The sequence below is a fragment of the Lissotriton helveticus genome, chromosome 1_1 (genome assembly GCF_964261635.1).
Source record: "Lissotriton helveticus chromosome 1_1, aLisHel1.1, whole genome shotgun sequence".
Classification (NCBI taxonomy): Eukaryota; Metazoa; Chordata; class Amphibia; order Caudata; family Salamandridae; genus Lissotriton; species Lissotriton helveticus.
Genome location: NC_136057.1, coordinates 374,829,020 through 374,856,398, shown reverse-complemented (window position 1 = coordinate 374,856,398; position 27,379 = coordinate 374,829,020). Strand labels below are relative to the sequence as shown.

The following is a 27,379-nucleotide window of genomic DNA, read 5'->3' as shown; positions in this document are numbered from 1 at the left end:
GTCACTCTTTTCTTACCCTGAACATTTCAATGTCTGTTATTTCTGCAGCACGCAGTCAAGCAACGGTAAGAACTGTAACTACATTTCAAGGTTCTCCTATTAGCTCACTGTGTCCTATTCATCCATAAAAATAATAATAATACACGTTTTAAAGAATGCATAGGTAGTCCTGTCGAAATGAAGCTGAGGAGACAGATGGATGAGGGGGCCTCAAAAAGCCAGGTCTTGAGGTGTTTGCGAAACTGAGGTTCTGACAGGGATTGCCTCAACTCAGCAGAAGGGAATTCCAGAGTTTAGAAGCAAGAAAGCAAAAATATAAGTTTGTTCTACCATCTCTGGATGGTATCAGCATAGTGAGCAGAATCAATATTCATATGGTGGGATAGTGCTTAGGAGTTAAGGCAATATGGTGTTTAATAAAACTGTGTTCTTATTTACTAAAGAAATTATACATTTGTTCACACCACAGTTATTTTTTATATGTTAATTTCATATGCGAAAATAATGTATAAAAAGCCACCATTTGGGGGATGACCGGAAGACTTTTCCTATTTTACTAGGGATGCTGTCCATTTCTCTTCTGATTTTGCTGCCCTCCTGGGACTTAGACTATTTTGATTCTGTACTTCACTTAATGTGAAAGCTGCTAAAGAGCCATCACGGCATTGATTCAGCATTTCTTATTACTTTTGTTAATAAATCCTTTACATAATTCTGCTGTTCTAGAACTCAATTATTGAATGGGCCCTTTTACTTAAATTGATGTTACTTCAGATATTTTGATGCACTGCCTTACCTCAGGGACAAATTGCCATCTCCATTTAATTGAATTGTGGGTTCTCCATTGTGGTAAAGGTTATGGTGTCCATATTGTAGGGTTATTCTTGCCCAACAACCTGGATGATATATATGTCACCAAGGTAGGTGTATGTGGGGTTAGGTAAAGAAAATGTATGGAAACTTACCTTTCAGTATTTTTTCCCTAGATATTGTTGTAACAATATTTTGTCCCATCAATATTCAGGACTAGGTATTCCTCGCCTACACCATGTAGATGTTTTGAACCTATTGTTACTCTTCCAATTTGACACTTATCAAATGTATAGACATTTGTGCTGCAGTTTGACAAATCTTTATTTACACTTGTTTTATTTCTATACTCATAACCACAATACATATATGTATGGCTCTGTGTCATTTTATCTCAGATCATTTCAAAGAAATACAATTTCAGAGAGCCTTTCCATTAAAAACATTTCTCTGAAAAAGTCAGATTTTCCTAAGACTTGCATTGAAGTGGACATTTCAGCGAAAACTACTTGTTTGAAAATCTTTTAACTGAAAACAATACTTTTTTTAAATGATATTCCCATTATTATTTGGAAATATTTTTAAAACATCTGAAATTCCAGCCCCACTCATTAAGCCCAGCTATACCCTCACTCTTTGTACCTAGAGCAAATTCTAATCCTAACCTAACCCTCACCCTAACTAGGTGACCAACGCTTACATAATCTCAACTTTACTTAATTGTTAGGAAGGATATAGCCTAACACTGACCTTACCTCTTACTGCAGAGGTTACCTTTACTTTAAACATTAACACGGCCTCAACTCTAATGTTGTCTAAGTAATCTACCAATGATCCAAACTGTTACCTTGACCCTAGTCGTAACCTAACCTCAACTCTGATTTACCCATGTTAGTTCCCTATCACTAACATGACGCAAACCCTAACACTTACCGTTACCCTGCCCCAGATCCTAATCTTACATTTATTCCTAACTCCCACAATGATTTTAACTAAGCACATGGTTAACTTAAGCCTACAGTATACCCTAACCCTAAACTAGAGCCTAACCCTAATTCACCATGTATTTCCCAAATTATTTTACTACTGTACCCTGCTGTCTCGGAGCCATGTCCCCATGCACTTATAGTGCCAGTTAGAACTGAAGAGCAGAATGGACCAGCCTAAATTGCTTACGTTTATAGGGCTTTCTAGGAACAGAATCTTGAACTCTTTCTTGATGAGACCAACACCTTCTTTATAATGAGAGGGATAGTGAAGAAAAATGCTGAAAACTGTAAGTATATGGTTGTATGACAGAATATCGAGAGCAGTTATATCATGACATCAGAATATCATGTCAAACATAGCCCAAAAGTATCAAGTTTACATACTTTGTATATACAGACCCCAAAATATCAAGTGAAAAATATAGCCAAACAGAATATCATCAAATAAAAGGCATCTCAAATATTCATGTATATACCATTATGTGTATATTATTTAAAATTACAATTATATCATTAAAAATAAATAGTTTTGTTTAGTAATGTGAATTAAAATATATACATAGATTTCTTTAAACATATAAAAGCAATAATTAAACAATTATTTAGAAAATTACATTAAAACATTGGCATTAAAATTAACAAACATAAATATAAAATATGAATCTTATTTAAACAAATGGAATTAATATAAATAAATACATAATTTTAATTAATAATGTGAACTAAATATATTAATAATATACATGATTAAATATACACACACTAAAATATAATAACCATTATTTACACACATTTAAAAATATTAACAATTACGTAATTAAAATTAACAGACATATATTAACAAAAAATATATTACACTTGTTTATACAAATTCTAATTCATATAAATAGCTAAAAAATGAAAATAAAGAATTTCAATTTTTTTATAAATGCATTAAACAAAATGAAAAATAACAGTCCAAAATAAACAACACTAGCAAAAGTGTTGGACTTTAAAGGAGTCACATTTACTATTCCAACTTACGCAAAAGAAGGGAAAGTGTTTGACTTTGGAGGGGTTCGATTTACTATTTCCTACTCCAATCTAAACAAAAGCAGGGAATGTTTTGGGCTTTGGAGAGGTTTAATATACCATTCCAATTCCTAATGATTTTAACAAAAAAACATTTAAATACCTAACAACATAAAAAGTATTAAAACATATTTAAAATAAAAAATGTATGCATTATATAAAATAAAACTAGATGTTGTAGTAATTAAACTTTTGAACATTTAAATTACAAATTAAAATCACAGAATACACTTAAATAATTAAAAGACCAAGCTGACAATTAAATAACACAATGGATTACCAATTAAATATTTAACATAAAAAATTATTTAAAGTAAAAAAATATATAATTTAAATAACTTCCCATCCTATTCCCATACAAATTCCCAATTAAATGTAAATCAATTTAATTACATGTTATAACGTACACACTATAATTACAAAACAAAACAATTATAATATTACTAATATTAATACCTAAAAATATAATATAGTAACTAACATATATCAAATAATTAATACAGAATATTTAAGGCAACTATACTAAAGTAAGCAATATTTTATAGACCTAAAAATTATATTCATACCGTCTATATTTTGTTCCACAATATGTTTGAATGGACCATCTTTTGACACAATATTTTTGCCTCCTCAAAGATTTTTGAAACAATATTCTGGACATTTACGAAGTATGTATTACATGAATGACAGAAAGAGAAAGCCAATCGGAGTAGATCCTCATGAACCTGTCATCTCAGGAAGTGAGTTGTGATACGAAACTCAAAGACAAAGAGAAAATTATATGTTGCAACTTGTAACACTGAGATACTCGTCAGGGCTGTCCTCTTTCCCCATTAATGTTTGCGCTTTATATTGAACCTTTCATACATGTATTACTTGCTAACGAAAATATCCCACCACTATGCTTGGGATTTAATGATTTGAAAGTTACTGCTTATGTAGATGATATTGCTATCTTTACAACAGATCCAGCTTCTTCTTTAGAATCAATTATGAATGAGGAAGAAACATTTGTTTTTTTTCTCTGGATATAAACTAAATCCTAGCAAGACACAGGGGCTTTACAATGTTACACCAGATAGGTCTATTGTGGGGGCATGTCCCGAAGTTACTTAATTAGGAATTCGCATTTCATCCCAGATTAAACGCATACTTAGCTTGAATCATGATATGTTGCTCCAAAATGTTATTAAAAAGTTAAGAAATTGGCATAAATTACCAATAAGCATAACAGGTAGATGCAATATCATAAAGATGACAATACTTCCAAAATGTATATACTTATTTTGCTCAATTCCCCTAAGAGTAACTAACTCTTTTTATTTTAAACTAGAGGGCGCAATACGTGTTTTTCATATGGGGGTATAACCGAGCCCGGCGGGCAATTAAACATATAAATTCCCATATAATCAAGGGGGCCTTCAGCTTCCCGATTTTAAACAATATTACTGGGCTTCTTTTATGGGCCGTTTGCAGAGTCTTCTTTCAAATGAGAGGCAAGACTTTAATCACCAATTACTCTTAGGCCATGACAGCTGCAGGTTTCTTTATTGGACTCATGACCCGAACTACTTCAAGAGAGTTTGTTTCAAGACTCTCAGGGACTTAGTCACTATCTGGAAGGAAATTCTTGCTAGATATTCCCTTCCAATTATCAGACAGATTTCCCCTTTGAGACAATACATTATTACCGGGGATTTTCCATGATAGTGTATGAAGTTGGGCTGAGCTTGGGATTGATAGACTCAGACACCTTTATGATTGTAATGGGTTTCAAGCATGTGAAAGCTTACAAAATACATTTGCAATCCCACGCCAAAATTACTATAACTATCTACAACCAGGCTTCTTCTTGAGAACACCTGGGGTCAAATCTGTAGAGACGTATGACATACTGACATGCTTACAGGAGATACCTCAGAAACATGTAATCCGTATAACATACCAACATCTTTGTCAGGATAGAGTCGACCCATGCCTACAGCTAGCTTCAAAATTGAGCAGTGTGCTGAAGATAGATGTTACCCCAACAGTGGTAAATGATGCATTTACAACATTAAACAAGGCTGTTTGCTCAATTAATTTAAAGCTTCAGCAGTTTCGAACGATATACATGTTATATTACACCCGGAAAAAATCACTAGCTGGGGGGAACAAGGAGGACGATTTCTGAGCAATAAGATGAACTGTTCAAAATGCAGACTATATGCTGCAAATATTGGGCCTATGTTCGTTACATGTCCATTGTTATTGATATTCTGGCTGGCAATCAGACACGCTTGTAAACTCCACCTTTGTTTAGACCGTGTTTTTATCACACAGGAGATTATGCTGGTATAGAAGGCAGATCCCAGTCACCCACGACGAGCTCTGATCGCTACCATCTTAGTTACTGCTAGATTAGCTATCTCAAGGCTTGGATTTCTTCAAGACCCAATAGAGTTGCAGAAAGGTGGGCTATTGTTGTCGAGATTTTCAAGAGAGAAAAGGCCTTCGCTAAAACTAGAGGCATTAGTTCACTGCTGAAATGTAATGCTGTTTGGCTCAGAATGATAAAAGATTGATATAATATAATGTGATTTTCCATAAATCTATATCTTTATATTCCTTAGCTACTGCTCGAGATGTATGTATAACTTTCTTTTTACACTTATGATATGAACTCCTACAATTGTACTGGAAGTGCCATACTGTTAATTATTTATGAACTATGTTTGTCTCCTTTGCTCAAATAAAAATTATTTTAAATAAAAAGCAACCTATGACACTGAGATCTGCAAATCACTTTCTTCAGCCTCCTAATGCATGACAGAAGTGTTCATCGCTTTTGGATTCATGATTGAACTGTTCCCAGCTGGGCTCATTTATAAGTATGTAGTCTACGTTTTTGATATCTACATTTGTATGTCTGGCCAAGTGACAGCCTCAGCTGTCTTGACCGTGTCATGTAATAAAAAATATAAAGAAAATGCATGCTTGCCAAGGACAAACCCATTTGCTTGCAAGTTTTGCTGTTGTACTTGATTCACTCTAACACTATTGCAAATAAATCGACTGCTGACGTTTTAAAAGTCAGAAGTCTTCCTGTGTCACTGATTAATTGTGAGTGAGACAAGGACGGCTTGATTGTGAGACACACACACACACACATGTTGACACATCATTGAGATCATTGAATTCTCGCGAATGCATCTGCACTGCAATGTTTACCCTTTGACGAGTTGTATACCTCCAACTTGATGCTGGTTGCACTTTTACAGAACACAGTGAGACTCATTTGGTGCGCTAACAATTGAACATTTGGGTTATACTCGTTCCCCAATACTCTTCAGAGTCATGAATCACATCTTATAAATACTTATACTAACAATAAGAACATTCACACACATTGACCATTGCATTTGACCCACACACAACCACTCACATAATTTGGCTTCTGATATTTTCTTTCAACCCTAATTATACTTACAGATAAATATATTCAGACCATTAACATTGCCACATAGGCATTTATGTTTTGTTCCAACATTTGGCATGCACTGTACAGTCTCTGAAGACAGTCCATTACTACATGTACATAGTAACATATTCACAGCATAAACACTTTGACATTAATTGCACTTACACTGATAAACTTTCACATTTGTGCTATGCTCTAAATCCATATTTCCACACATACGTCTAAACGTATTTCCACAAATAATGTGTACACCAATCGATATTTATGTTAAGCTTCCACAGGTGCATGAAATATGACACATCATGCATCAATACTTGTGCTACAATCACAAACTTTGCCACGAGTGGTGTATTCTTGCACCAATCCTCATTCCACTCAAACATACATACATCGTCTTTGATCAATTGGCGCACTTTGTCGCATTTGCACATTGGCAAACACTGCAACATGTGAACATATCACTTGTTGTTCCACCTTCGGTATCCGGATCTTCTGCCTTCTTAGGCTCAGCAGGACTGTTCAGGAGTCCAGATGGCCTATTGTTACCACTTATTTAAAAGATACATAGAGTGAGTTGTGGCTCTGCCCAGAAGTGCATTTCTCTCTCACCACTTGCCATTGGCTGGCTCATTTCACCTCTTATGAATTCTATTTTACATCTCATAAGTAGACGAACTCGTCACACATTAAACTATTTAGTTCATATAGGCATTGAATAAAGAAAGTAATCCTTTTTGTCTTGTTTTTTTATGTACAGCAGTGTTTTGCCCACCAGAAGTCAAAGGTGAAAGAGCAAGAGCAGCACTAGAATAGAGCAAGAGTACTGATAGAACCTTAAGGGCTCCTACAGTTTTCAAGATACAAGATTTGTATTATTTTTATTATCTAGCCTACAGTTCTGTAATGTATTCTACCATTGGTTATTGTAGTTGCTTCATAATGCTGAGTTTTATTTAAAACAGGGGCTAGGGCAGCCATCTCATCAAGTAACCCCACCTAATTCTTCTTTAAATATTGGTTTTGGGGGTACAAATCATTCTTTCCATGACAGGATCACAAAAACACTTAATCAAAGCCAGTAGTAGGCCTTTACTGTGGCAATACTTGCAAACCCAGGCATGTGCAAATCACGTTTTGATGTAAATGCACATTAAAGCTCGACCTATTGGCTTTACCAATGTTTGTCTTTTACATTACTTCTATGGCAGATTGATACACACTGGCAATGTTGCAATATGAGGCTTATTTCAATAAATGGACGTATAACCCTTAACACAGTGTCTTTGGCAGGCTTTGGTAGCCATTATAAATGTTTTGCAGTAAATTCATCTTATGTTTGCATCTACGTACTGAGAAAGGTTATAGGGGGGGGTTATTGGTCGCACGTGTTTATGACGTGAGAAATGTGCCATAAGCCTATGGTTTCCATGAAACAGCAGCCCCTTCTTTTTAGAGACGTCACTCTATGGGTGCCTTTGCATTTTTGGAGCCGTTCAGTACCCTGAAGGGGGGGATGCTCTCCACTCTGGGCGGCCATGGAGGAATCACCAACTCACACCCTTTCCACATTTTGCCCTCCATTTTCTCTTATTTAATCATTCTTCCTGTTAATCATTCCTTTCCTTCCTTTTCTTTTTCAATGTCTTACTTTTCATCTTAGGGAAGTTCATTCTCTCTTTCTGCTGCCTTCCTCTTTTTCTCTCTGGGGCGGCACGCGCAGCATTGCACAAGCAAGCATCCTTTCATTACAGTGGAGTGAAAGTCCCAAAATGCAGACATGACAACGGTGCTTTCCCATTGCCACCGCCATCGTCTTGTGGTGTCGAAAAAGGGTTCAGGCAGATCAGGTCGTTTACCCCTTTTCTAGGTTTGCCCGGCGTTAGCCGCTTCTCACCCAACTCACGATTACCCAGATAAAGAGGCAGGCGCTGGAGACTGGAAGGCAGGAAACAGGAGTTTATTTCCGACGGAACAGAACACGTCAATTCAGACAACAGGGTATCTTCTCGAGGTGCTCTCTCGACATCTCTGAGGCCTGGCCTCTTATACACTGGTTTATTACTTTATTACATGCAACACATTCTTAGTAATGCTTTGAAGTCCGGAGAAAAGGCGTCTTTGGAATCCCCGGTTCAGGTCCGCTTCCACACATATCTACAGTAGGAGTCCCCACCCCTAATTTCAGCATGATGGCTATCGCGCAGCTGGGTATTCCGCTGGGAACAGAAATGCGGGTAATCGATCGGGTCTAGGGGTGTGAGGGCATTGATTAATCCCCGCTCCTTTGAAGTGAGGTGAGGTCCTACTGTAGAGGCAATAAACCGCATCTGTTGGGGTAAGTGAGGGCCTGGGGTCGGGCCGAACAATCGGGCAAGGAGGAAGAGGTTATCAAAGGGGCCTGTTTTATGAATGAGATGAAAGGGTGTGGGGGGGTTCAGCGCGGGATGTGGCTCGGAGGCAGGGTCATGCTGGAGGTGCGTTTAGGGCCAAGCAGGAGAGACCGGGGGCTGTCGAAAAGGGGGGGGGGTGTGCTTGCGAAGCCGGGGTGTGAGGGGGTGAGACGCGCTGGCTATCGGCAGTAGGCAGAGGGGTCATGGCGTTCAAAATGGCTGCTGCTTACGCGCACGCATGGATCTGAAAGGAGACAAGATGGCGCCGATGATGTTTACGCCACAATCTAGATTTTAACAGTGGCAGTAACCAGTGTCAGCTGCAGGCATTTGATAAATCCATCACATGCCCTTGTGTGGCATCCACATACATTCCCTAGTCATTAAATCAGCACATCTGACGCCTGTTTTGCAGTTTGTATTTGTGAATTCTGCTCAGTGCAATACTCACTGAAAAGTATTGTGCTATCACAGGATAATTTAAATAACAAGAAAATTACAGTGAAAGGGAACAACACTTATCTAGCAAACACTATATAAACATGCAAACTCTAAATAAAAAAGTTATCATTATTTGTCTGGCCTGCAAACCATCCGCAGGGCCTAGCAGGGCACTTTCAACATCTGCTTTTACAGTCTTTGTCAGCTGCAGGGCTTTAAGTGGGATGACAAAAGTGGGGGTGAGCGCTAAAAGAGGTGTGGTCTGTATAATTAAGATATGCCTTAAACACTTAAAGTACATTAACACTGAAAATGTTTCAAATCTGAAATTGTGAGACTATGAATTAAACATTTCTGAGTCCTATGGAAAGGGTAGTGTCTTAGTTACGTTTATTATGTTTACTATATGTTAGACATGTATGCACTTTTTCCCTCCACACCTCATCTAGCTATATATCTTAAACCTCATTTGTTTCATCTTCAGAAACCTATTTTTGTTCTTTCCTGAATGCAGTTCCTTGCATCTCTTACACTTCACCACCTCCAAACACAAAGCGCACCCACTCACTTGTATGCACTGCATTTTCTTTTACTTTCGCCTTGTCAATATTTTGACAACGGTGTACCAGCTTAACACACACTTGCTCAGACCAAAATATTAACTCAATATATGATCAATGCTTTGTGCACTCTGCAGAGAGGCCACGGATTGGATGACCATGTACTCCAAAGACCTTTTCGACCCACTGACAGGTAGTGTGTCAAGTCAAGTTTATGTATTAGCATAGTTACTTAAAACCATTGCATAGCAATATAAAAAGTCCTTAAAAACCATACAAAATAGTAAAACATTGCGTAGCGGTAGAAACAGTCCATAAAAACCTTTGCAAGATAATAAACAATTAGTAAAACCTTAAATATGTGTACTATCCATTAAAAGGACAGATAGGATAGTGTGAGAAACTCTCACTGCCTTCAGCCTCAACCCCAGAGCTGTTAATCGAAGTTCGTCATAAAAACCTGGAGGCAACTCAGTTCAAAGTATACAAGATTAATATGCCACATAAACAAGTTACGAAAGACAACATCTTGGAAATAGCTTACATTCTTTGAGATTGCAAGAATAAATAAAAAATAAAATATAAACAGGAACTAAATCGCTGACATGTATTACTTTAATGTTTTTTCCATTCATTGTTCAGAAATCGATACATCAGGAAGGACATGAATATAGGGCCAGAAAGGGACCTATTTCAATGTCCATTTTTAATTACTACTGGGTTTGAGACTTAGAGGGACCCAGCTCACCTAAAGCCCTGGTCAGTCACATGCTACAATAGCCCATGAAATGTAGTTAAATGTAGTTGGCATATGAATTCAGAAAAAACAAACACATTGGTGTATTCCCACTGACAAACAATGAGAGCTATCCAAGGTCATCTGTTTTTGTGTGTTGAAAGCATTCCCGCAGCAAAACTTTAATCCTCACAAGGTTTGTGGAGCTTATCACTAGCAGTTTATAATTTCCTAATAATGGTGCTGGGAAGGAATATGGCATTGATTCTGTGAATCACAGAAAGTGTCTGTCTAGAAGCCTATCCACTGCATTGTGCAGCTAAGAAAACACATCCTCCGGTTGTCCAAACAACACTTCTTCCCTTGCAGCTCCCTTTGTTGGCTGCAGAGGGCAGTGTGTTGTTTTGTCAGACACAAGAAATTTGGACTGTACCTTTAAATTTAGCAAGGTGATGAACGTTCATTAAAGGGGCCCAGCGAGGGACATTTCAGCTTCTGAAAGGAAATGCTGTTGTCCTGCCACCTTGCTGGTCCTTTTACTTGCAACCTCCCCTTTTTCACAAGGAGCAACTAATTGTTCTTCGCGTGAGAGTGAAAAAACATAAAATATGTAGCCCACTGTCGTAATTTTGGCTTTGGTGGGTGACTGTGAAAAGTAACACAGAGCTTTAAAAACATAATTGAAAAAGAATAAGAGTTGGTGCCCGAAAGCCCAGGTTGCACTCACTTGAAGGCCGGCGTTGTCGCGCTCCGACACCATTGTCGTTCTCCGGGCCTGCTTGTCGCTTCGGTCTTCCTCTCTTGGTCCCACTCAGATTCCTTGTCGACGACTCTCGAGGGCAGCCTAGTTTTAGAGAGGCTGCAATGTTTTAACTGGAATAAGGAGTACAGCTGCAGAAACAGACTGGCCATTCATTGACCCAGAGTGGGATGCAGACCCGGCGCCGGCTGGGGGTGGCACACGATTTCTTAATTGTGATACAGATGGCAAGCGGGGCACTGCAATTGAAATACGCTGGCATAGGACCATGGAACTTCACAAGAGGCAGTGTTTGCTTCTTGTTTTTACACATTGGTTTATTTATATCACAGTTGTGTTGAGGGTGTACCATGCCAGTGCAAGCATCTGAGGTCTGTATAGAGTTGTTGTTCAGCCATGCTCCATGGGCACTGGACTCTTTTTTTATTTGTCAATTTCTATGGATTTATATGAACCAGGAAGGCAACCTCCCTGACTCCACTGATGCATGTTATGAGCTTTATGTTCTCTGAATGCTGGCCTTTCTTTCAGCATCTGTGCTATAACATGGCTAGAGATGGGCAAGCCACAGATTCACAGGACAGTCCTGCTAGAGCCACAAAGGGTCTGGCTTGGCCATAAGCCGTGAGCAGCAGAGTTTGAGCCAAGACTTTGAAGAACACAGCATGTGTGTCATGCCACAGAGTACAAGTAAAAATATAACACTTATGTAAAATTCCAACGAACATTAACTTTTGACATTTTGTAAACATTTCCATTTAATCCATTACATTTCACTGCTACTCTGAGAAAAGTTAAATTTATAAATTTAAAAGATTAAGGAGAGATTGCCTTGACAAAGGTTCCTTGAATGAGTCAGAGACAATTAGATTTTAGAGCGCGTTATATCAATAGTTGATACTGTTATTAGAGATAGGGAAACAACATATATGAATACATTTTTTAGATAGCACACATACTGAACTGAATGACTTTGGGTGCTTCGAAATTTTTCAGTTAAAGAATAAAAAATCAAAGCGATGAAACATAATTTGCCAAAGATCACACAATTTCATCAGGTAGGATGTTGCTATGTTTTTAATCCATTCTCCTAGTCGTGGACGGGCTGATACATGAACGTTTTTCACGATCTGCACCAGCAAGATTGAGAAACTGCGTATTTTATGCAAAGTATAAATTAACACACTACACACAATGCACCACAGGTGTGCAAACCACTTTACTTGCATGCATTTGCCACGATGAACTATTTGCACTCAGGTGCATTCAATGAATCATTCTAAGTGGGATGTGGTGAAACCTAAAGGTTGCTGCAGGGGATAGGCGCATTACAGGCTGGGGACAGAAATGCTTCTTCTCTGCATTGTAAACTGCAAAACTCATGAAATCGTGAAATATATGAGCGGTGTTTCCCATACACAGGCTCTTTATGGCCTTGCATGGGGGGACCACCTCCTTCCAGGTCATTACAAACACTGTTTCCAGTCCAGCACTTTCGTGGGATCCCTCAAGCAGTCTGGTCACTGAAGTCTTTTCTTCCATTGAACTAATTGGACCTATGCATCTGAAAGAAGGATTTGTAGGTGACGCGATCAGGGCTGGAGACACTTTCCTAAGGACCTGGATTGTTGTGGTCGCCCTACCTGTGCCTGTCAGATTGTTCTAATGGATATTGTAGGTGCAGGGATTCAAGCCCTCTAATAACAGCAGGGGTTCATCTCTCTGGCTAAGTGGCTCACGGCAGCCAGAACATACTAGCTGCGGCCCGTGCAGGTAATAGCGGAGGGGCCGGGTGGGATGGGATTTCGTCAGACGATGACGAGGGAAAATTAATTATTTATGTAATGTTCCCTTGTGGTCATCTGTCGAATCCCCCCCCCCAACCCAGCCCCACCACTCCATCGCTCTTTCCTGCACGGGTCGCGGATTATACATAATTGGGTGCAGAGGTTGCGGGTCATTGCTCTATTGCTCTATTGTGCGTGAAGGGTTGTTCTGATGTGCTGTGCTTGCAGTCTGACCGGTGCTTAAGTTGAGCCCTTGGTTGAAGGTGGGGCTCACCGGCACTCATTTTCTCAGTTTTGGGGACTGGGACTTACATTTTATCATCACACTTGGACCCAGAGGAAGCGAGAGAAAGGCAGAAAACAGCGAAAGGACTTTGAAGAGAAAAGCGGGCATACAATAACATAAGGAGAAAGCAGGTATTAAAAAGAACCTGCAAATCCTGGTGCTTAATGAATGGTGGTACGGCGACCATGGAGACCCCGCATATGAAGAAGAGCGGAGGCTAATGGGGGAGTCCATCCTACACAATATTCTGTACTCGGCAGTGTTGCGCAAGTCCTTGCCATCGGCCCCTCAGGTGGTGTTTCAGGTGTGGAAACAGTCCCTCCGTAAGATGGGATGGTGGAACAAGCTAACCAGGGAGACCCTGCTGTGGCACAATGGCTGATTGCCGCAGCTGGCGGCACTAGCTGGATTTCAAGGGGGGGGACAACATAGGGATTTATACATTAGGGGCAGTAAAGCGAGGCTCAGTGCTCAAATCCTTTCAGCAAGAATACCGTATGCCAAGAACTCCAGTTTTCTAAATACCTCCAATTTCGGCCTGCCATTTATCCGAGTATTTCCGGAATTGAGGCGTTCCCTGATTTAGTCTGATTGAGGCTAAGGTCTTCATGGGAGATCTACTAGATCATAAGATCTCAAAGATCTACCAATCATTGGTGACCCACAGCTTCACTACACTGAACACACTCACGCTGTGTTGTTAAACTGGACATTGCTGGGACTCGGCGCTTTTGGTTTTACCTCTTCACTCCTCGCGGTACCCAATCCGCGGGTCCCGCTTCGTTTTGTGGGAAATCCCGAGTGCACGTCTGTAACCGGAAACATTACTGGAGGTGCCTACAGGACATCGATTGAAGGTGTGCTGCAACAGCAGGCAGGGCTGCGAGTTACCAGCGGGCCCTGGACTTCAAATCCCAGGAGCACCCGCCAGCCGTCATCATCGGCACCTGGGCCACTCTCCCTGCTTGCTCCGCCCTCTGCAACCGGGTAAAAACCTCAGTCTTTGAATGCAACTTGGGACGCTGTGTTGTTAAACTGGATATTGCTGGGACTCGGCGCTTTTGGTTTTACCTCTTCACTCCTCGCGGTACCCGCTCCGCGGGTCCCGCTTCGTTTTGTGGGAAATCCCGAGTGCACATCTGTAACCGGAAACATTACTGGAGGTGCCTACAGGACATCGATTGAAGGTGTGCTGCAACAGCAGGCAGGGCTGCGAGTGACCAGCGGGCCCTGGACTTCAAATCCCAGGAGCACCCGCCAGCCCTCATCATCGGCACCTGGGCCACTCTCCCTGCTTGCTCCGCCCTCTAACTTCACCCAACCCCTATACTTTCAAGAAGGCACTCTCGCAGCGCGAGAGCGCGCGGGAGCGCCCGGGCTAAGCCCGGGCAAAGGGCGGGCCCTCTGAGGCCGGAGGAGGCCGGAGGAGCCCGGGCTGGGCCATACACCTTGTATCTGGTATCGGACATATGGACACCTGAACTGTAAGCATTGGTGTTATACATTCAGTATTCATCTAAACCCTAAAAGTTGTGTGTTTTCCTGACTATCACCAGTTATTGCCCGCTATTTAAAAAGACGTTGACCTGAGGGTGATAAGTGTGTGTAATTGTTCTGGTCAATATATTTATTTTCTCTGAAGGGGTGTTGACATGGATTGTCGTGAGACTAGAAGTATGACCGCAGGGGGTGCTAAAAAGTTGACAGGTACTCTGGACGACTTTATAGTCCGCACTAACCTATTAATTGATGAGGGGATAGTCTTAATGGAGAGAAGGGTGTCCCAAGATTTGGCCTCAGCCAAAAGGTCTTCATTAGGCCTTATTGCTCAGGCACGAACCCCGACAATTCAACATGTATTAACACTTTAGCCCAGATTAATGTCTATGCACAAAATGAAAGTCCTCATCTGGGTCCTGGTGTTCTCCAACATTCTCATTCCCTGATTGAAGACCGATTGGGAAATAATGTTGAAGCCCCCAAGGCGAATACCCGATCTGTGACCCCTGATATCGACTCGAGAGGCCAGATCGAGGGGCGATTACCAAACGTAAGCCCATCAAGACGATTTCCCATAAAGTTAGGAAGGCAGATACCAATCCTAACCAGACGAGACCTAGGGAAGAGTCCATGGCTGCTAGTGGGGATTTGGCTGTAGAAATAGATGATATAGGGGATGGCCAGCCGGTAACTGTTGGTGTATCACTGGCCCTTCCTGATGACACACTTCCAGATAGTAGTTTGGATGATATCCTGGAAGTGAGTATGGAAGAAGATAAACTGGCCGAAACTTATCATGAAGGAGGAGAGGCGAGACAGACAAGTAGTAACATCTTAGAAATTTTAAAAACGCTTCTTGCACCCTTAGAGGCAAGGCTACACACCCTAGAAATTGTGCTTAAAGACATCCATAAGGACATACGTGCCCCTAGTTTTTCTCTGAATAATAAGGCCCCTCATGCAACGTCTAACGCACGTAAGCAACCACCGGCCACTAAAAATGCAGGCTTGGGTAAAAACATCGTGCCAAAAAATCCCTCAATAAACCTCCCAAATACTTCACATCTGGGAGGAGTTAATGTTAGTACACCTGAACCCAATAAAATACCAATTCCGGCCAAACCCAAAGATACCCTCCAAGTTAAATTCAAAGACTCCGAAGCCAGATTTAGCCCCACTAGAAAAGGTGGAGTTACAGCGAAATATTCACCTTCCTCCGGATGCCTGCCCATACGTAGTGGTCTTGACTGGGGTAACGGAATTGACATCTCCCCATGTGGAATCTTTTCAAGCCCTAAAAAATAAGGTGTGCCACTGGCTCTCTAACAATCACCCCCTACCCGCAAACATGCCCAGCAACATCTTAATGGTAGAGAGAACACCTTGGGTGGGTGGATGGAAATAGTAAAAGAACACAAGGGGATTGCATAGTGGTAACTTTTGAAAATCCGCAGGTGGTGGAACACATTTGCAGAGGGACCTCTCGCTACCATGCCAGTACAGTTACCGCCAGGCCACTGTCATATTTTTATTTGCCAATGGAGCAAGGGGACAAAAGATGGAGCTGGCTAAGGGAGTCAAAGGAACATAAGGGAAGGAGGAGGTATGACCCCCCATGGGACTTGCATTCCCACGGACGGGGTAGTGGTGGTGAGGAAGGCTGGAATCTGGTTCACAGAAGAGGTGGTAGATCTACCTATGGACAAACCCCTCGGGTTAATAGCTGGATTGGGGTAGGGACACCAAATGGCCACGCTAATAGCTACGCCCAGAGTGCCCTCAGCCATGAAAACTATTTTAACATCCCAAAGGCAAATCGATATGACTGTCTGTCTGACCTAGGCTGGGTGGATTGACAAACAAAGAGCTCAGTGTCTGGATTGATGGAAAATATTCACCCCACCCCACCCCAACATGTAACACTTGTTCAGAACGTGCAGGTGACAAATACAGACACTGGATCGCCAGTTTCAGTTACTAACTGGTGTACAGATGGCGGGAACTCAATACCAGCAAAAATGGTTAAAGTAAGAGGGAAAGGAGACTTAATTGTGGCCACATGGAACATTGCAGGTCTTAGGAATAAAGTTGATGACCCCATATGGAGGGACTTTATAAGCACCATGGATATTATTGGGCTACAGGAAACCTGGGACACACAAAACATACTAACAATAGATGGTTTTACAACTTTCTTTCTACCAGCTGTTACTTCCACCCGGGGACGAGCACGGGGGGTTTGGTTACTTTGGTAGCTGCTAAAATTTTAGGTATATATAAAGTATTAGACACTGGTTGTCCCTATTGTCTGGCAGTCCAAATAACCCGCAAGGGTCATTACAATGTCCTGGTTGTGAATTTCTATAATTCTTTTGATAGGGCCTATCCAACAAGTAATCTGACAATGTTAAACTCTTTTCTCACAAAATACAAAGAGATGTCGGAGTCTCAATTCACCATTATATTAATGGGGGACTTCAATATTCATGGCTGTCCTGATAAATGTCCACCAAACGTTTTATTTGCCCCCCTGAACAAGGGGATATTCACTTTGAGCATTCGGACCAGGGCATTTTTCTGGAAGCCATGTTGGCTGAAAACGGCTTAATGTTACCCACCGGGGGAGGTATGGATATTCCCACATTTAAGGGGCATGGTAGTGGTTCAATAATTGATTTTATTTTTTTAAGTAGTACTTGTGACAGCCATATCATCAGTTATTCAGCTGTGTGGTCTCATTTTAGTGATCACAACCCAGTTCTGTTAGGTGTGAGAGATGTAATTGTCATAACCGAGAGTAGGCTGAATATGGTTGAGAAATGTGATATCCGGTTAACTGACCAAGCCCGCAGGATTAAATGGTGCAAGATAGTACCGGATGAGTTCTTCTCAAATCTCTGTAGTAGTAGCCGGGAGGAATTGGACCTCTGTATGGACGTAGATGCAGGGGATAAGGAAGTTCTGGAGGCGTATCAAAAGATTTGCCTCCAAATTGTATCTAATCTGACACGCAACAGCAAAGGCAAAACCCCTGGGAATGTAGGATGGTTCGATAAAAATTGCTCAGTAGCCAACCAAAAACTTAGGCTGGCCCTTAAATGCAAACCAGTGGATAGATTGCTTGTGGCTACTCTCAGAAAAGATTACAAGGTAGCTGTTGAAAGGAGGCGACGGGAGATTAGAGAAGACGCCTGGGCCGAATTAACATCAATTGACGTGCTGAAAAATAGTGCCAAGTTTTGGGCCGTGGTTAATCAACCTTACTTTGCTGACTCTCGTAATCACGAATTGGACTGTGGGATACAAGAAGATAAATGGCTTTTGCACTTTAAGTCAGTCTATGAACAGGAGAACTTGGGGGCTGAGGCTTCGACCACTTTTACCAGGCTCCCTTACACCTTAGTAGTAAATGAAGGTGAGGTGGCCGAAGCAATTTGTAAAATGACCAGCAACAAGGCTCCCGGGCCGAATGGTGTTCCTTCTGACCTTTTTAAATCTAACATAGCATTTTGGTCCAAAATTTTAGCAAATGTTTTTAATAGAATTTCCAAAACAGGCATTCCAGAGACTTGGTCCCAGTCGGTGATTGTGCCCATTTATAAAAAAGGTGAAAGGGGTGATCCGGGCAACTACCGCCCAATTTCGCTCATTGATTCAGCTGTAAAGGTCCTAGGTAGAGTGGTCTTATCCAAACTAACTGAGTGGCTGGAGGAAACCAATACCCTCTCTGTCTTACAATATGGCTTCAGAAAGGGACGAAGCACAATAGACCAAAGTTTAAATCTGCAATTGCTTATCGGGAAGTACACAATAGTGAAGCCAGGAACACTGCATATTGCATTCATGGACCTGTCCTCGGCTTTTGATCGAGTAAACAGGTCCAAGTTATGGGGCCTGCTTCTAAAAATAGGAATAGATGCTAACATTGTGTACTTCCTGGCAGACCTCCATAGGGACCTCACAGCTACGGTGAGATACGACCGAAAAGGGAATTGCACAGGCAAGATTAGAATCACCAACGGTGTACGGCAAGGCTGTATTTTAGCCCCCTTTTTTTTTTTTTTTTTTTTCGGAGTTTTATATAGCGCGAACTAGAACCGAACCGAATCAGTTATCAGAGCGCTTTACACAGCACCAGTTACGTTACATGAGGACACACTTTCATTTTTTAGGCACGGGGAGAATCACAGGGGTTTTTTGGAGTCGTTACCGAGACTCGAACACAGATCCCCAGGTCCGAGGTCGAGCGCCTTAGCCGTTAGGCCAACCCCTCTCCCCTTGCTATTTACACTTTATATCAACGATCTGGGCGGTGTTTTAGGTGCTGCATGTAAGGACATACCACGGGCAGGGAAGTTTCTAATACCGGCATTATTATATGCGGATGATGCCGCCCTTTTAGCTCGGACCGCAGTGGGACTCCAATGTCTTTTAAATTCATTTTATGTGTTCATGTTTTCTCTTGATTTAAGTGTCAACTATGGTAAATCTCATGTAATGGTGGTGGGCCCGAAAGGCAGGGTGTTGAAGAATGTAAAGACAATGCAATGTAACGGCCACAAACTGACAAGAGTCTCCAGGTTTCCTTACCTGGGGGTTGTATTCGATGACCGTTCTACCTGGCACCCCCAATTGCTGGAGAAAAAAAATGCCTTTGTCCGCTCCATTCTGGCAGTTTTGGGTTTTTCCCGCAAACTGGGGGTAAAACCCTTGCAGGCAGTATTGAAGGTATATGCTGCAAAATGTATTGCCATTGCTATGTATGGTGCAGATTTGTGGGGCTTCAGACCAGTTAAGATGCTTCAGGTAGCGGAGGACAATTTTCTGAAATCGATTCTATCCTTGCCACGATCCACGGCCGGTTTCATAGTGCACCAAGAATGTTGCGTAGATTATTTGGAAGATCGAAACGCAGTGGCCCCCTTACTGAAATGGATTTCAGTTTGGCTGAACCAGGAACTGGAGGTGAACCACGAAGTTTTAAAGGATTGTCTTTCACTAGATCACTAGGACTTCATCCCCTGGCTAAAATATGTCCAACAATTATCTATAACATTAGGTCGGCCTGAATTGTTCCCTGAGCCAGCCAAACTTGTGAAAGGTGACCTGAAATGGTTTAAAAACACCTTTATGTTGAACAGAGTGGTGGATAGAGAAGGTCTTGAGTTGGTTAAACCAACCGTGAGAACTCACCAGTTGATTGTATCCTCAGGGTGTGACCTGGAATTATATCTAAAGGTTGTTAACATTCCCAATCACAGATATCTTTTAACAAAGTTCAGGTTAAATAAAATTCATTTCCTGATCTCAGGCCGGCCCTGTTGGACTAAGCCCTCAGACATGGATCTATGTAAATGTGACGGTTTTTCCCTCATGGATACTGTTCATTTTCTGTTTTTTTGTGGTCACTTCACAGATATAAGGAAAAAGTTTATCATACCTGTATTAAAGGGGAAAGGGTTTAGACAAGTGAAGCCCGCATTACTGTACCTTCAATTACTGTCTAATACATGGGAAATTTACAATGTGGCCACATTTTTTACCATAGCTATGAGACTTAGCAAAAAGATTAACTGGTCTTAGATGAAATATTGCTTATGGCAAGTTTTTATATTATGCGTAAAATGATTTTATCTTTTTTCTTAAATATCTTGGCATATTGCACACATTTTTAAAATGACATTATGCGTTCGTATTTTATATACTTTTTATTGGGTACTCTGTTTAATTGTATTGAATGTCATTGTGTCCTTTGGTGTTTTTTGGACCTTTATGTTTACATTTGTATACTTTTGTGGTTTTGATATGAACCGAATAAAGTATTTTTGACTGACTGAACACACTCAGAGAGGCTTGGGCTGGGGATGTGGGCCAATTGGATGGAGATGACTGAATGGATGCGCTAGCCTCACCTAGAGGAGCAGCAATATTGACGCTGCGCCTTATTCAATTCAAATACCTCCACCGGGTTTATTACACTAGGCTTCAGCTGTGGAAGGCGGGTCTGATAGCTTCCCTGTGCCTGCTTTGTGGGTGAAAGAGGGGTCCATGATACATGCTGTTTGGCACTGTATAGTACTCACGAAATTCTGGAGAGGAGTGTTGGCTTGTTTGACGGAGGTTTTGATGTGGGAGCGCCCATCCTCACCGAAATTGACGGTTCTGCATATTATGGAGGGTATATGAGGTAAAATATACAAGAGGCATCTACTACTGTTGGAGACAAAAGAGATATAGCAAGGTTGTAGAAGACGATGGCCCCCTCCATCTCTCTCGGCTTGGAAAAATGGGTTGGACTTTTGCATGGGATTAGAGATCCCAATATTTAAGGCTAGTGGATGCCCGCAAAAGCACCTCAAAATCTGGAAGCGGTGGGCAGACTATCGAGATTTGGAATTGGACCCAGTGCTCCGGTGGACACATCGATAATTACTTTGATCCGTGGGCCCCTAAGATAAGGGTCTGTATATGTGGTAAAGGACTTGATTTGTAGAGATGGGAGAGGTGGTGACAGCCGATATGCAGCTGTGTGCTAGTGCAATGGGGATGGGGGGGGGGGGGGTTGAAGTGTTACTGCTTTATTATATTACAAAGTCTGATGACAATAATGTACAATCAGCTGTCAATGACAATGATTCGTAATGTGTGATGTAGTATTCGTTTCCTGGGTCAAGGAGCTCTTCAATGTGTATGACCTCTGACAAAATAAAATATGTTTTTAAAAAGAACCTGCAAAACTGAGAAGAAGAGACAGAGGGTTATGGATGAAAGAGTCATGAGGCGAAATCAACACTAGACAGCTTTGGTATTCAGCTACCCTGACATTAAGCAGCGCTAATTGCAAGCGTTGGTCACCAGCACTTATTAATTTGCAAATTAATGTTCAATAAAGCAGAATTGTGAAGTTTAAAAGTCACTTGATAATTCAGCCTGAGAATACATAAGAAAACTTTCTAGTAACAAGTTGGTCAAACTGAGTGTGACTGAATCACAAACAGGACAACATTACTAAAGCAATATATGTGTGTTAATATAACTTTTCTGCACTGACGAAACACCTAAACCCTACTTCAGTAGAAGTCACAAACCTCAATATGGGCATTAGAAATAATGACTTCCAGTTTAGTCCTCCTCATCACAGCCCATGCATTGTAAGGATCCGTCCTACACGTGCACATAATTTGCCTATCTTGTATATATTAATTAATTTTAAAAAATCTCCTACCCAACCATATAGGAGAAGGACCCCAGTCAGCCCCTCCCTCACTAGTAAGATAAATTAGGGAATCACATATATCTTATTTTAAAACAAAGCTGTTTCATAAGCAGGGTCAGAAAGATTCTTATTCTGGGAGGGTGAGAGGCAGTTTGAACTGTGATAGGAAGAACTGGGACTTGAAGTGTACAGACCAGTAATCTGAGCAAGAAGTCCAAAATCTAACGCCCATTAATTATTTTCCTCAAAGAAGCACCATAACCTGTGTCACAAACATTTTTATGGTACTTTACTCTGAACTGAAGAGCCACATGAAAAATAAACTACCACCCTCCTGTGTTTACTTTTAGGCAAAATGAAGGTTTGTTGGACACCCAAGTAGCAGCAGCACAAATGCCCTTAGTAGAAGCTCCTTTGAAAATGGCCCGTGAGAATAAAATACTTCCAAATCGTACCTGAATTTGGGCAGGAAGATCCACACCTTCCGCTTGATAGGCCAAAGAAATAGTCCATCTATTGCAGCAGGTCAAAGTAGCCATAAAGGGATGTTGACCCTTATAGATCAACCCAAAAATCACAAAAAGGAAATCAATCTTGGTAAAAGAGAAAGTCCTATATAACTAAATCAACAAAGCTGTATGAAGATCCAGGGAATACCACCAGCTTTCCTCTACAGATGTATGGTTAGGAAAAAACTGTAAGGATTAGATTCTAGGGAACATGAAAGGAAGAAAACATCTGTGAAAGGAAAGAAAAATTAGATCTAAGCAATACTTTGTCCAGAACAAATTCTGATTAAAGAGTAGTGACAAAGGAAAGCTTCAATCTCCCCCAGTCTATGACCCAGTGTACATGCAGCATGTCTCCCTGTCAGATGCTTATTTTAGGTTCTGTGGTGTCATTAGATGATTCCTCAACCTAACCTATCGTTGAAGGTAAGGAACATTAGTTCCACATCTGTCTGGAATGCTTCTTCGATGTACTGAAGGTTCTGTAGCAGAATCAGATAAGTCTTAGATTGATTTAGAAGAAATCCATGCACAGCCAATATTTTGCACACTTGCCTACAGCTTCTGTTGCCTTCAAAAGAGAGGTTGCATATATTAACCAGGTATCGAAGGAGGTTTCTGATCTTGGTTGAACTTAGCCAGTCACTGTATACGTTCAGAAACCTCCTTCCCAATAAATCAGCATAGTCAGAATTAGGAGGGTATAGGGGTTAAAGGTGAGATAACAGGCTGGAGTCAGGATTAGTCAGCAGAGGGGCCTCCTCAGCCACGTCTCCTACCTCAAAAGAGCTGAGGAATATTTTTAGAAACAGGAAAAGACCCATGAAAGATCTACAGAAAAATCTCTGTCTCTAGAGGGATCAGGCACTAGAAACATATAGTCTTCTACAGATTTTTTACTATTTCCTCTAGTTGGGATCCAAACAAACAGGAGCTATTAGAGGAGGGATGATGCAACAGTGCATTCTGTGAATTGTCTGCATTAGCCATTGCCGCAACACAGTGACGGTTAATGGGAATGTCAGATATGAACCTAATCTGCTGTTCCATATTGAGAGGTGAGAAGTACAGTCTATGTCTTGATGCATTTCCTGTTCTAAAGATAGAAAATCCCAACTCAAAGAATTCATTAGTTCCAGTTCATACTGCTAAATTAGTGCCTAAGAGTTATTTTTGTAGCCCATCCACTTTCTTAACATCCACATCTGTAGGGGTTGTGTCTTCTGAAACGATTGTTCCCTGGGTTGCTCATCGCGCCCTTCAAGGATACAGTCTTAACTAGGGATGGAAATTCTTCTTTGAAGTTTGTCATTGGATAACATTGGCCAACAAACTTGCAAAAGTCAAATTTTCTATATCCTTTCATTCCCTTGACAATATTTTCCATTATGTAGTGGAAGGGATTACGTTTATTTTCTCTGATATTGCAAGAAGAATCATCCTCATCCTTCTGTTCAGAGGAGGAAGGGAAGGCCAAATTATTGCGTCAGTGCTGGATTACCTCAATAAAGTCAGTCTGTTGCACTTGTCTTCTCATTTGCTAAATCCCTTAGTACTATCAGTCTATTGCTTTAAGCAGGAGAAGGCCCCTCGCTGACACTAATAGCAGCCTCCACTGAATGATTTCTTAAGGCTTGTAAAATATTAATAAGATGAGAATCCTTCTGTATTATTGGGCAGAACAGACTGACTTCAAATTTTTTTTAAACTGATTTTTATTGTTCTATAAAACAGTAGCATATTTCACAGGTACTAATGCACAGTTATATAATAGCACATAAATGTTGTTAGCCACCCAATGGGTGGTTTCATCCCTCTCTTATTGTTGTTTGATGCGAAAAGGTATACCATATGCATAAATATGCTTCCATCATAATACCTTGAATTTACTCCTGCATCCATCTTACTAGATCCATCTAAACAAGAGGTCATCGATGTCCAGAGTGCTAGTCAACATTGTAGAAAACAAATCCTTCCCTCCCGCCTCCGCCTGGGCGTGCCATGATGGAGTCAGTCTGTAAATGTCAACATAGGAAATGGTACATATTAACGATTGAGGGTATGGACCCATGGCAATATATATTGTCTAAGCTTTTAGGACACCCCCTGGCGTCCCTGCCCCTGGGAATCCACCTGGCTGGAGAGTGGGACTCTTCCTATAAGATAGGAGTGTCATATACAGTCTCAGGGGGTGTCTGGTGTCTCCTCATCAGGGTACATTGATCAGTGAATCTATAAATAAAAACTAATTGGAAATGTATAAATGATAAGAAAGTAGACAAACATTAATGTAGAAATCATAACAAGATAGTGCTTATCCATGCTTATTTCATGTAAAATGCCGGTGTTGCATGTGCACATGGTTGGTTTGGTGAACAAAAAAATTATAAATAAATGCTAAGTGCAGACTGGTGAGTGTAATTAAATCAAATTCCAAACAAGCTCAGTGATTGTAAAGCATCATGCGAGGGTCGGTAATTCAGAGAGTAGTGCTCATAATACATGTATTAAGAAGATCGTAAAGTGTGTGAAAAACCGGTCAAAGAACAACGTCCACACGTGAAAGTGGTGCGTAATAATAACAGTGTTCGAGCGAAAAACATAAGTGGTGTTGGAATCTATGCGTGTGCCAATAACACGGTAAAGTAACACAGTGCTCGGAAACGATGACAAAGTGCTTGTGAAAACATCGTATGGGATGTTAGCGTCTGCACAAGTGACCCCAAAGCAGTGGCTTTAATCGGTACACTATGCGATTACCCGCAGCAGCGCTTCGTCTGGAAGCAGCTTCCCGGTAAAAAACTTTAAATGTCCTCGAATCCGTCCATGTCAGTGTCGGGGTCGAAGGTAGAACGCCACGCATGCGTGTGGCTGCTCAATATGGAGTAAAAGAAAACGGACTAACCCGAAAAAACGGTTCCCGTAATTCAATGTGTAACCAATGCCCCGAGATCGGGAACATCAACATAAGACATATTCTGGTGACTTAAATCGTAAACCCAGACCAATGTAAATAAATAAGTTTCACCTCCGTGTTGTGTAAAAGAAACGTATGCCGAAAGTCAAACGCGGGATAATGAGTGAGTGTGGTGGCCATCTTAGAGAGGGCTACAGAGATGTGAAACTCCAAGGACTCTGTGTAAAAAACGCGAGGTAGAAGGCAGTAGAAAGGACATGTGTAAACAAACGTGTGACAATAGAGTGGTGATAGTAAAAAAGATGGTGATGATGAATCAAACAACTCGTGCTAATTGGTCAAGCATATGCGAATATGACTTCAAATACATGCACTGTAATGTCTCAAAGAGTGAAATTAAATCATGAGAAGCAACTATATTCCATACGATCATTTAACCCTTTCGGGTTAAACTAATCCAATTTCTTGATCCAGTACATTTCACGTTGCAAAAGTCTCTTTCTGTTGCGTTTTAATTTTTTAATTTTCCTTTCTGTACACAGGCACTACCCCTTGCTTGAACTGCGGGCATTGCAATAACATCATACGTGGAAATACACTGAACCATCCAACTACAGGCAAACCAATCAAACTACACACTAATGCTACTTGTGATACAAAGAACCTGATCTACTTGCTCAAATGTCCGTGCGGACTCCCATATGTGGGAAAAACAGAAAGGAAAATTAAAATGCGCCTAACGGAACATAAAAGTACAATCAGAAACAAGCTAATGAAAGCACCGGTTGCTGCACACTGTGCCGCTAACAACCATAATGTATGTCAAATCAGATACATGGTTCTGGAGGTTGTTTCTGCAAAACCAGGCATTGACAACAGAAAGAGACTTTTGCAACGTGAAATGGACTGGATCAAGAAATTGGATTCGTTTAACTCGAAAGGGATAAATGATCGTATGGAATATAGTTGCTTCTTATGATTTAATTTCACTCTTTGAGACATTACATTGCATGTATTTGAAGTCATATTCGCATATGCTTGACCAATTAGCACATGAGTTGTTTGATTCATCATCACCAGCTTTTTTACTATCACCACTCTATTGGCACACGTTTGTTTACACATGTCCTTTCTACTGCCTTCTACCTCGCGTTTTTTACACACAGTCCTTGGAGTTTCACATCTCTGTAGACCTCTCTAAGATGGCCGCCACACTCACTCATTATCCCGTGTTTGACTTTCGGCATATGTTTCTTTTACACAACACGGAGGTGAAACTTATTTATTTACATTGGTCTGGGTTTCCGATTTAAGTCACCAGAATATGTCTTATGTTGATGTTCCCGATCTTGGGGCCTTGGTTACACATTGAATTACGGGAACCGTTTTTTCGGGTTAGTCCGTTTTCTTTTACTCCATATTGAGCAGCCACACGCATGCGTGGCGTTCTACCTTCGACCCCGACACTGACATGGATGGATTCGAGGACATTTAAAGTTGTTTACCGGTAAGCTGCTTCCAGACAAAGCGCTCCTGCGGGTAATCGCATAGTGTCCTGATTAAAGCCACTGTTTTGGGGTCACTTGTGCAGACGCTAACATCCCATACGATGTTTTTACAAGCACTTTGTCATCGTTTCCGAGCACTGTGTTACTTTACCGTGTTAATGGCACACGCATAGATTCCAACACCACTTGTGTTTTTCGCTTGAACACTGTTAATATTACGCATCACTTTCACGTGTGGACGTTGTTCTTTGACCCGTTTTCACACACTTTACGATCTTCTTAAAACATGTATTATGAGCACTACTCTATGAATTACCGACCCTCGCATGATGCTTTACAATCACGGAGCTCGTTTGGAATTTGTTTTAATTACACTCACCAGTCTGCACTTAACATTTTTTTTTTTTTTTTTTCACCAAACCAACCATGTGCACATGCA

At 41.0% G+C, this 27,379-nt stretch overlaps 1 protein-coding gene across 1 annotated transcript in view; it reads right to left on the bottom strand.

Moving 5' to 3' along the window:
• NINJ2 (ninjurin 2) overlaps nt 1–11,308 on the bottom strand; it is a 485,815-nt gene extending 474,507 nt beyond the window's left edge. The window contains exon 1 of the mRNA XM_078647385.1: nt 11,185–11,308. Within this exon, the coding sequence (XP_078503511.1) occupies nt 11,185–11,217 (33 nt within the window). The 5' untranslated portion in view covers nt 11,218–11,308. The remainder of the gene's footprint in view (nt 1–11,184) is intronic.
• Between the last annotated feature and the right edge of the window lie 16,071 nt (nt 11,309–27,379).